The 11991-nt window shown below is 43.0% G+C and overlaps 2 protein-coding genes across 3 annotated transcripts in view; one reads left to right on the forward strand and one right to left on the reverse strand.

Annotated features, from left to right (window-relative positions):
- The window catches only part of CUNH14orf119 (chromosome unknown C14orf119 homolog), a 4487-nt gene extending 2842 nt beyond the window's left edge, over positions 1-1645 (reverse strand). The window contains exons 1-2 of one of the 2 annotated variants that reach the window (XM_026777667.1): positions 1567-1645; positions 1098-1186 (exon numbers count right to left, since the gene is read on the reverse strand). The gene's annotated coding sequence lies outside the window, so the exon portion shown is untranslated. The remainder of the gene's footprint in view (positions 1-1097; positions 1187-1566) is intronic. The other variant, XM_013354914.2, reaches the window with a different exon arrangement.
- Acin1 (apoptotic chromatin condensation inducer 1) overlaps positions 1129-11991 on the forward strand; it is a 46967-nt gene continuing 36104 nt past the window's right edge. The window contains 4 exon segments of the mRNA XM_026777659.1: positions 1129-1751; positions 3189-3254; positions 8347-8458; positions 8827-8940. Of these exon segments, the coding sequence (XP_026633460.1) occupies positions 1440-1751; positions 3189-3254; positions 8347-8458; positions 8827-8940 (604 nt within the window). The 5' untranslated portion in view covers positions 1129-1439.

Below are 11991 nucleotides of genomic sequence, written 5' to 3' on the forward strand. Positions count from 1 at the left end.
CAGTGGTGAGGCAAGCCTTAATCCCAGAACTTGGAAGGCACAAGCAGGCAGATCGGATCTCTGAGTTCCAGGCCAGCCTGGTCTACAGAGTGACTTCCAGGTCAGCCAAGGCAACACGGAGAAGCTCTATTCTGAAAACCAAAACAAACAAACAAAAATACTTGTTCTATCTCTCCTACTTCTGTTTCAGGTTAGGTTCACATTTATCCACTCTAAAATCAAAGTGTATAGTTTTATAAACTTTGGTACAAGCAACTGCTCCCAGACTGTTCTGTGGTTATCAACAGTGTGGGGCCATCCGTGAGCCAAAAGCCTCCTACGCAATGTGTACACAGCCTCTGAATTTTGTCAGAATTGTTTTTATTTTCTATGACGTCCTTAATAAATTCTGTACAGCACCAATAAATTCAGTGTAGGATGAGTAAAGGCCTTGCCTCAAGGAAGGTAATAGCTGATAAATCAGAAGTTACACTTGCAAGGTTCTGAAAAAGGTCCCTTTGGTTTCTTGACTTAGGCAGCCAAGGAAGGGAGATACTGGTGCACCTGCGTCTCTGAACCATTTTCCTTACTGGTTTATACCTATATGTGGTCATGCATCAAGTGTCGGCCAACTTCATCCAAAATGTTTAAGTCCTACAGTTTGTATCTCTAACTACGAAAACCTTCAACCCTCTATGACCTAAATTATTACTTCTGTTCCTTCTGCTTCAAGTTGGATGATTTGTATCAACAAAGAAAGGAATCCCTAAAGATCAGTTCAAGTCCCGGTTCAGGGTGACTGCCATTTTCAAAGAGACCCTAAGGGATAAGTTCTTTCTAAAACTTCTCTTTTTCGGGGAAAGGGAATTTTTCCAGGGTCTTGCCACATGGCTTCAACGGTAAACTTAAATTCAATGTCAGTAATACATTTACTGCCTGGGAAGCTACTTTTTCCCACGTTTGGAAGCCGCAAGCCCCCAAGTATTCCTCAGACCGAGTGGCGAGGATGGCGAGGATGCGGGACCACAGGAGTTTCGCCACTGGAGCAGGAGGGTTCCCCAAAAGGAAACCTGCAGACAGACACCAAATCTTATCTGGACAAGGAGGGACTTCTTTACCTGTTAGTTACCTCCCCTTTCCTCTCAAAGGGCGCCCAGAGATCACTAGAGTCTTTCAGCACCAACTCCCGCAGTCTCTTCCATGTTTCCTGAAAACCCGAAGCACAGCCAGCCCAGTAACCCACGTACTTCCGGTCTCAAACCAGCCCCAAACACCCAAGTGCCCCAGCGCCTCATCCCCCAGGTCCGAAGATAGCCGAATATCTCCGATTATGGTTAAACCCGATTCGAGGGCTTCCGAATAGATTCGATCAAAGCCTCGGCAAGACGAAAACAAACGAGCCTGAACGCAAAACGGGAGGGGGCGGCGGCTGGGTAAATAGAAAGAGCCGATTGGTACCGATGTGGAGACGGAAACGACCGAACAGTTCCGGAGGAACCCGGGGAATTCTGAGCAGTAATAGAGGGGTAGACTATGGCAGTGGGCGGAGCCAATTCGGTACGTTCGAAGGGCGTTAGCGGAAATTACCGAAGATGCCCGAAGCCGTCGGGACGGACCCGAGTACCTCACGCAAGATGGCGGAGCTGGAGGAGGTGACTCTGGACGGGAAGCCTCTTCAGGCTCTGCGGGTGACCGACCTGAAGGCCGCACTGGAGCAGCGAGGCCTAGCCAAGAGCGGGCAGAAGAGTGCCCTGGTCAAGCGGCTCAAAGGGGTGAGAAGTCAGCGTTGCCGAGGTGTCGGAGGGGAGCGGACCCGGTAGAGACGAGTCTCCGCCGCGGCGCAGGCGCAGTGTCCGGGCTCGGCGCGAGCTCTCTCAGGCCGCCAGCGCGAGCCTGCAGATCCACGCGCACGGTGGTTGGTGTGGCTTGCGCTGGAATAGAGATAACGCCGGTTCCCGCCTTAACGGCAGCAGCGCGAGCCCAAAATGGGAGGGTGCGCGCTACTCTCCCGGAGTGTCTTAAGCTCCTTCCTTCTTCCCCCACCCCCTCCTTGTTTGTGTCTGTGTTTTCGGCGCATGCGCTGCAGAAGGAGTTAAATCCCTCTACAACCACCGGTGTGGCTGGCCTTAAGGGGGCGAGTAGGGCAGGGTCCGAGTTAGGGGTACAGTTGGGCGGATAGGGTTGGTGTCTCTAGCTGCAATAATACACATGGGGTAGAGTAAAAATGTCCGCTTGATTAGATTAAGACCTTGTGGATGAAGGGAAACCTTGATAGAAGGAAGGACTCGGTGAAAGACGGGTGTCTAATTTATAGGGAATCGAGAAGCAGTCTGGATAAGTAAGAATTTGGTGACTATTAGTGTAAGAGGTGAGACAGATTAGGCAGGGATTTTCTTATCGGTTTGAGTAGATGAGAATGGGTTCGTCCTGAGGTATACCATATTGTGTATCGGTTTGATGTAGATGGAGGGAAGGGGAGATGGACTTGTGTAGTTAGAGTTCCTTAGGGTACATGGCTGATGGTGCGGATTGGGACGAGGTTAGTTCAGGGTTTGAGTTGACAGACCGTTGCTTATCCTGAAGCTGACAGTTTATGGGTGGATGTGGATTAAGCCAAGCCACAGATGACAAAGTCTGTAGTCAATTTCTTTTTGAATTTTTAATACATTTGATTAGTCTGGATGTCACTCTGCTGAAAATTGTGCCCGTTCAGTTAATTTTAGTTCTGAATAACTAACCAAGTAATAGTCCGATCCTTATCAGCAGCCTCACGGGTTCGTGTAATTTAAAGCTTGTTTGAGTATTTGGATTGCCGCCCTCCACCCCCACTCCACCGCCCCGTATTACCAGATTTAAAGTGGCTCCTAGTCAAAATTGCCGACAATAATTGGGATTCTAGTACTGATTCTGTCACTTCTGCTGATTTTTTTTTTTTTTTTTTATGACATAGCCAGGTCGCTGATTCTTTGTGTGCCTGTATTTTACATCTGTATATTTGGGAGCGGTAACCATGGCTACCTTTAAGGGTCTCATGAAGATGCATGAGAACAGTATTAGTAAAGGGCTTTTAAGCTCCATGAAAGGAGTATGGTATAAAAATGTATATTTAAGTGATTTAACATAATGAAAAGGCTGTGGGAGAAGTAGAAATCTGGGCTGCTTTTTGGTCCCCCCTCCTGGTTTCTGATTTTTGCTCTTCTTTATGCCAGGCTCTAATGCTAGAAAATTTACAGAAACACTCAACACCCCATGCTGCATTCCAGCCAAATTCACAGGTAAGAAAAAGGGTTTGTTTAGATAGAATGGGCTGTTTGGAGAAAATTGGAAATAGAAGGTGTTGGATCTTCCATGCTTATCAGAAGCAGTATTTTCTTAAATTATTTTTATTGCAAGTGTTCTCGTATTAGACAGTTGCTATCCTTTTCTTTTTTAAGGTTCATTTTTATTTTATGTGTATGAGCGATTTGCCTGCATATATATCTATGTATTGTATGTATGCCTGGGTCTCACAGAGGCCAGAGAGTATGCTGAGTCCTCTGGAACTGGAGTTAGAGACAGGTGTGAGCCACCACCATGTGAGTGCTGACTTGTACCTGGGTCCTGTACAAGAGCAGCCAGAGCTCTTAACTGCTGAGTTCTCTCCAGCTTTCAGACAGTTGAATTCTAATCAAGACTAATTTTGCATAAAGAGTAAAAAAAAACCATATTAGAGGAACTATAATTTTGGATACTTGCAGTGTAGCATGCCAAAAGGTATAGCTCTGATGAAGTGTGCCACAAGAATCTGAAGTCATTTATTTGCCATTAGTTTGGGGAAAAGTTGTCTTTGAATAGGGATGTGAAATAAAACACCTGTTATTAACAACTCTTATTGACAGAGGTTTTTTTTAAGAAATTGATTCTGTATTAAAAATTCCTTATTTCTAGTGCTAGCTGCTTAACTATATACAGTTACTCTTAGACATCCCTGAAACCTTTGTCACGTAGGACAAGGAACTTAACATTTGAAGGCCTCATTTCCTTACCTGTAGTAGGAAAAGAGTTGGACTCAGCTCTTAGTTATGCACCTGTTCTGCCTTGATAGCTGGGCGAAGACACTTTATGCTTTTTTGTTGTTACTGTTTTGTTTTGGAAGAATGAGACAGAATCTCTCTGCAGCCATGATGGCTTGGAGCTCCCAATGTAGCCTATGCTGACGTTAGACTCCGGGCAGTCCTCCTACCCAGCTTCCCTGGTGCTGGGATAACAGACTTGTGCCCTGCCCCAGCTTTCTACATATGTTTTATTTTGAAGACAACATTCTATAGTTAAAAGCAAAATATAAATGTCTAGACCATATCGTCTATTAGAATGCTTTTCATCTTTTAAACATTCCTTCATTTAATATGCCATACACTTAAAGGAAAATGCAATGGTGACTGGGCCCAGTTCTAGATGAGGTCCCAGGATACTGTGGAAAATCTTCTGTTCCCTTGTTAATACGTCATTAAGCTGTGAGTCCCATAATCTAGTCAGGTTTCTGAGGTTAACAAGCATTGAAAAAAAAAAACCAACTGTGTAAGGGGCTGGAGAGATAGCTCAGTATTCAAGAGTGCTTGTCACTCTGATTCAAATTAGAGTTGATTCCAGCATCTCCATTGTAAACATCTGTAACTTCAGTTCCATGGGAGCCAACCCTCCTCTGACCTCCAAGAACATGGCTGAGCACACAGACACACATACACACATCCATCTAAAGGTATGCGTGCATATACCCATAAGTGAAAGCTGAAGAGATGCTCAGTAGCTAAGAGTACTTGTTGCTCTTTAGAGGACCCAAGTTCTGTTCCCAGCACCTACATGATGGCTCTCGGCCGTCCTTAACTCCAGTTCCAGGGCATCCCATATCTTCTTCTGGCTTTGAACACCAAGCATACACGTGATGCACATACATCCATGTAGTTTAAAAAGTCATACATATAAAATAGAATAAATAAATAAATCTTCAAAAAACAATTTAAAAAAGAAACTACTTAGAATAGTCAATTTACAGTTGTATTTTTGGAACATTTGATTTTGTAGGAAACATACTTGTTTTCTTTTTTTTTGTTTTTTTGTTTTTCGAGACAGCTGTGGCTTTGGAGCCTGTCCTGGAACTAGCTCTGTAGACCAGGCTGGTCTCGAACTCACAGAGATCCGCCTGCCTCTGCCTCCCGAGTGCTGGGATTAAAGGCGTGCACCACCATCACCCAGCCCATACTTGTTTTCTTACTCTTGGAACTCAACAGTTCATTAGTGTCCATTGAGTACTGAGAGACTCCCATACTGTAGGTGAAAATAAGTAGTTACTTTTAGAAAATATGATGGAAAACATCGGAAGTATTGGATTGACTTGCCTTTTTTGGAGGTCTGAAGACATACAAGAAGGACTTGAGGGAGACTTGTAAAGAGAGAACTGAAGGGCGGAAAGAATGATGTGGGAGTGTTATAGATGGGGAAGGATTAACCCTGGATTGACTTTGTTGTTGTTGTTTTGAAGCAGGCTCTCACTGCATTTCCCTGGCTACTCTGGAATTTCCAGAGATCCTCCTGCCTCTGCCTCTAACTCCACCTCCCTAGTGCTGGGATTAAAGGTATGGGCTACAGTGCTTGGCATGCCAAAAACTTCTTACTCAGAGAAAACAAAGCTATTTGGTTGGAGTTTTTGAGGCAGGGACTTCTCTGTAGCCCAGCCTCAAACTATGGCAGCTCTCTGGCCTCAGCTCCTCTCGTGGTATGATTGCAGATAAAAGCCACATGCACTCCCCTTTCTGTGGTTTATTTTGTTTATCTTTTAATTGAAGTGGTGTTATAAGTGTCTCGTATTGAATGTATATTCCTATCTTTGGTCTCTTAATTTCATTTAAATACTATGCTTGTTTTGTTTTGTTTTTGTTTTTCAAGATAGGTTTCTCTGTAGCTTTGGAGCCTATCCTGGAACTAGCTCTTGTAGACTGGGCTGGCCTTGAACTCACAGAGTTTCTATCTCTGCCTCTGGAGTGCTGGAATTAAAGGCGTGCCTGGCAATACTATACTTTTTTATATTCATTTTGTGTGGATGAGTGTTGTGCCTACATTTGTGTACGTGCACCTTGTGTATGCCTGATGTTCTCAGGTGTCAGGACATTGGAGACCTGAAACTGTATAAATGGTGATGGTGAGCCACTATGTTGCAGGGTTTGAACCCAGGTCCTCTGTAAGAGCAGCCAGTGCTCCTAACTGCTGAGCCGTCTCTACAGCCCCACACTTGAACTTTTAAGATATGTAACAAATTTTTTTCTGGGTTGGTGGAGCTTGATCTTTTGAAGAAGCTATGACTTTTTCTTCTCAGATTTACTTACTTTTTAAAACTTGTTTGATTATTTATTTATTTATTTATTTATTTATTTAGGTTTTTCAAGATACAGTTTCTCTTGTATAACAGCCCTGACAGTCCTAGAACTCAGTCTGCAAAGAATTATTTATTTTGTTTTTAGGAGTGTTTTGCCTGCATGTGCACTGTGTCTGTACCTGGTGTCTGTAGAGGTCAGGTCCCCTGGAACTGGAGTAACAGGTGGTAGTGTGGGTGCTGGGAACCAAACCTGGGTCCTCTGCAAGGGCAATAGTAGCTTCTAACTGCTGAGCTATCTCTCCAGCCTGGCATTTATCTTTTTTTTTTCTTTCTTTCTTTTCTTTTTCTTTTTCTTATTTTATTTTGGTTTTTCGAGACAGGGTTTCTCTGGTCCTAGAACTAACTCTTGTAGACCAGGCTGGCCTCGAACTCACAGAGATCCACCTGCCTTTGCCTCCCGAGTGCTGGGGTTAAAGGCGTGTGCCACCACCGCCTGGCTGGCATTTATCTTTTTTTGAGATGGGAATTCACTTTATAGACCAGAGTGGCCTGCATAGTGGATATCACAGAGATTGGCCTGCCTCTGCCTCTCCTAGTGCTGGGATTAAAAGCATGCATCATGCCTACTCTTCTTATTTTTAAGGAAAATGGTAGATTACTTTTAGATAAATTCTAATTTATATAAAAATTTAGATGAAAAGGCATAATTTGGGCTGAGGCTATAGCTTACTGGTAGGGCTCTAGGTATTATTCCTCCCTCCCCCATACACACAGGGGCCAACAAGAGGATCCGTTGTGATAGCACACCTATACTACTTAGACTGAGGGTGCTAATGCCTAAGGATTTCAAGTTGGAAGCCACCAGCCTGGACTATGTAGAGAGACCTACTTTCCAAAAGAAGCATAGTCCCAAAAATTCTTCTTTTTATCTGTGCACTAACATTACTCTTTGGACTGAATATTTTAAATAAAATATTGACGTAGTTTCTCTTTTTGCCATAGAGCTATTTATTCTGATGTTTAGTATAGAATGGTTTAGAAAAAGCCTTCCATCTGGGTGGTGGTGGCTCCTGCATTTAATCCCAGCACTTGGGAGGCAGAGGCAGGCCGATCTCTGTTAGTTCGAGACCAGCCTGGTCTACAAGAGCTAGTTCCAGGACAGGCTCCAAAACCACTGAGAAACCCTGTCTCAAAAAACCAAAAAAAAAAAAAAGTAAATTTTTTTAATGACTTATTTTTATTTTATGTGCATTGGTGGTTTGCCTGAATGTATGTCTTTGTGATCGGGACCTTTGTGAGCTGCCATGTGGGTGCAGGGACCTGAACCCAGGTCTTCTGGAAGAGCAGCCAGTGTTCTTAACTACTGAGCCATCTCTCCAGCCCTCATAATAATTTTTAAAACATTTTAACATATTAAGCTTAAATTTGTGATAAACATTTTAAAGCATTCTTTTTTTTTTTTTTTTAAGGGGTTGGGGTGGGTTAGAGCAGTAACTCAGTAATTAAGAGTACTGGCTGCTCTTCCAGAAGACTCGGGTTTGATTCTCAGTGTCCATGTGGCAGCTCAGAGGTAAATGTATCCATTCCCAGGGCATCTGATACCTTCCTGTGAACTCTGTGGGCATTTACACATGTGCTGCACAAACAGTCAAAGCACCCATACACGTAAAGTAAATTTTAAAAGCTTTCAATAATTAAAACAATTCATTATTAAGAAAAACTTGGAAATAAAAATGTTATGTAGCTAAATTAACCAAACCCAAAGTATGTACATGACCATAAGCTTCTCTGCAGTTAGAATAGCCATTGTGAAGCCATGGAACTTCACATTGGATTGTATGCTTTAACTGTCTAAATATATTTTTATGTGACTTTCCCATGAGGAAAAAAACCTTTAAAACTAGAAAAACATCTTTGTATCTCTTCATGACTCAGGTATCTGTTACCTGCATGCAGACTTTTCTAATCACTTAGTTGCTGCCTCCCTTAGACTTTCTTATCCCATTTCCTCTGCATAGATTGGGGAGGAGATGAGCCAGAACAGTTTCATCAAGCAGTATCTGGAAAAGCAGCAGGAGCTCCTGAGGCAGCGTCTAGAACGTGAAGCTCGAGAGGCTGCAGAGCTTGAAGGTAAGCCCGGCTGTCACTTCTAACATGGTCTTTGCTTTGATCTCTGATACCAAGTAGATGGGTCTCACTAATTTCAGGAATAAGTCGGGTGAGACTGCTGCTCATTTGCTTTCAGTGTTTTGTGAAGCCAGATGAGTTACAGTTTGACTGTGTCAGGGAAAGAGATGCTTAGTTTGACTGAGTAAAAGAGGAGTTGGAAGTCATGCCACCATTTTAATGAGGTGGAGCTTAGCGCTTGTTTTTGTTCAGTGTTCTTTTTGGTATGTGTGTCTGTATCTATAACTTTGCCTGCCGTCCTTCACTCCTACAAATCCCACATGCTGAGCCCTTCACTCCCGCCCTGCCCCGACCCACTGTGTACTTTGCAGAAGCTGAGTCGGAGGACGAGATGATCCATCCTGAGGGAGTGGCTTCCCTGCTGCCTCCTGACTTTCAGAGCAGCCTGGAGAGACCAGAGCTGGAACACAGCAGACAATCGCCCAGTACGTATCTCCCTCCCCACTGCGCTGTTTGTCATTTTGCGTAGTTGGTGGGGGGAGGTAGTGATGCCTCCTTTCATGATAAGCCTCCATGAAAGTCCGAGGAAGTTCTGTAAAGCTGATGTTTGATGTCTGTTTTTAGAGAAGTTATGTCCTTTTTAAAATGTAGTTCTACTTACATGTTAACTACTCAGTATCTTATTAGTTAGTATGATTTTTCTCTGTACCTTTTCAGTTTTTTATACATCTTTGAATTCAGCAACAGTCACAACTTTCATCTCTTTATTTGTTGTATGTATACATGTAGCCACCACTCCCAGATTTGACATCTACTGTTTACATGCCTGTTGTATATCAGGTATGTACTTGGCCTCAGAATATACTAGAAGAAAAGATGTCTGTCATAAGGAAATTTAAAGTCTAGTAAATAGATGGGTATTGATGAAATCATTATGTATACAGTTATACTGAGTGCTGTTAAAGGCAATGCAGACTGTTTTGTGAACATAGTATAAAGAACTTTAACCTAATTTGTATAATTGGTTCAAGTAAGATTGAGTTTTTCATGTGATAGTAATACTAGGATAAAAAAAAGTGAAGAACCTTTGAAGCTTATTTTATATAAGGTCTTAAGTTGGTTATTAGTGTCTATTTTTTGATCCTAGTCTTAGTCCTTGAGGGGAATTTTTAGAAATTGTTTATTTTTATTTTATATGTATAAATATTTTGCTTACACGTATGTGTGTGCATCTCATGTGTGCCTGGTGCCCAGGGAAGCTATAAGAGGGCGTTACATGCACTTGAATCGGAGTTAAAGGTAGTTGTGAACTCACATGTGAGTGCCAGGAACTGAACCTGGGTCCTCTGTAAGAGTAGTAAGTGTTCTTAACCACTGAGACACCACCATGCCTGTTTTATTTTGTTTTCAAGACAGGGTAACTCTGGCTGTCCTGGAACTTGTTCTGTAGACTAGACTGGACTTGAACTCACAGAGATCCACCTGTCTCTGCCTCCTGAGCACTGGGTTTAAAGCATGCGCAGCCATTCAACTCTCCCTGCCCCTTTTTTTGAACCACATGTAGTCTAGTCTAGTCTGGCTTCCAGTTCACTGAGTAAACAGGAGTTACCCTTGAACATGAATTACGGTATGCTCCATCACATCCTGCTTTATTCAGTGCTAGAAAGATCAAACCTAGGGCTTGGTGCATGATGGGTAAGTACTCTACCAGCTAAGCTATAAACCCAGCTGAAAATTCTGTTGATAATAAATTTCTTTGTTTATGGGTCAAACCCAGAGCCTAGCACATGTTAGGCAAGTGCTCTGTCCCTTTGGAATTTTATGTGTAGGGGTGTTTTGCTTTTGTTTATGTCTGTGCTCCATGAGTTCAGAAGAGGGTATCTGATCCCATGGAACTGGAGTTACAGACTGTTGTGAGCCACCATATGGGTGCTAGAATTGAACCCAGAAGAGCAACCAGTGCTCTTAACAGTCCATCTCTGTAGCCCACCCTCCCTTACTATATTTGGGGTCAGACCATGTGTGGAGGTCAGAGGACAACTTGGAGGGGTTTGTTCTTGGCACCATGTGGGTTCTGGAATTTGAACTCCGGTCATTAGACTTAGTCTCAGTTCTTGCTGGCTATAAACACTTTTCTTTCTGCGTGTTGCCAGCCCCCCTGGAAGCTTTTAAATTTAGCACTGACAATTTTGAAGTGATAAAAAAGTTCTTCGGGGACCTCTTTTTTCTCCCTAAATAGGGAAGTAGTTAATTCTCAATTGGTTTGTATGTTTGTTTGTTTTTCAAGACAGGGTTTTTCTGTGTGTAGCCCTGGCTGTCCTCTGTAGACCAGGCTGGCATCAAAGTCACAGAAATCTGCCTGACTCTGCCTCCAGAGTGCTGGGATTAAAGATGAGCACCACCACTGCCAAACTGGTTCACTCTGCTCTTTACTGCTTTTCTTTTCCCCAGATTATAAATCCAAAAGGACAGGGAGAGTCTCTTACAAATGAATTGTCACCATTCTCAAAGTCATGGAAATATGTGTTGGAATTTCTGCTGGATACATATTTCTGTTATTAGAGTATATTGGATGTTAGTACATGTATTGTCTGTTGGTAAAGAGAATAATTGCACATAAAACTTTAAAAATGAAAGATAGTAAGTATATGACACAAGTGATACACATATACCATACTTTTTTTTAAGATTATTATTTTGTAGTTTTAATTATGTGTATCTGTTTACAAGAGTGCATTGGATCCCCTGGAGCTGGAATTACAGGGGGTATAGCCACCTGACATGAATGCTGGGAACGAAGCTAGGGTTCTCAGGAAGAGTGGTATATGCTCTTAACCACTGAGCCATCTCTTTAATCCGTAGGGTTTTTTTTTTAATTGCATTCATTTATTTAGTGTGTGTGTTTGGATGCTCCAGTGCCGCGGCTCACAGGTGGAGATGACAAGTTGACTCTCTCCTTCCATGATTTCAGGGTCTCTTTACCCACTGAGCCATCTTGTCTGTCCTTTGTTTTATTTTGATTTTGTTTTTCTGAAACTGGGTCTTTCTGTAGCCCTGGGACTTGCTGTGTACCAGGCTGTTTCAAACTCACAAGGATTCATCTCCCTCTGCCCCTTGAATGCTGAGATTAAAGGTGTACACCGCTTTGATCAGCTGTTCTGTTTTTTAAGACAGGGTTTTGCTGTGTAGCCCCAGGTTAAACTTAGTCTTGAGGTCTCTGTTCCTTGCCTCTCAAGTGCTAACATCATCAGAGTAAGAGATCTGGGACTGCTCTTCTGGGGGATCCGAGTTTGATTCCCAGCATCCACAGGGCAGCTAACAACCATGTGTATCTCTCCAGGAGATCTGATACCCTCCTGTGGCCTCCACAGGCATCAGGCACACAAATAGTACGTAGACATACATCAAGGCAAAAACACTTACATACATAAAGTTAAAAAAATAGTGAACAGCCGGGCGATGGTGGCATACGCCTTTAATCCCAGCACTTGGGAGGCAGAGGCAGGCAGATCTCTGTGAGTTCGAGACCAGCCTGG

Source organism: Microtus ochrogaster, unplaced genomic scaffold (genome assembly GCF_000317375.1).
Source record: "Microtus ochrogaster isolate Prairie Vole_2 unplaced genomic scaffold, MicOch1.0 UNK80, whole genome shotgun sequence".
In the NCBI taxonomy this organism is placed as follows: domain Eukaryota; kingdom Metazoa; phylum Chordata; class Mammalia; order Rodentia; family Cricetidae; genus Microtus; species Microtus ochrogaster.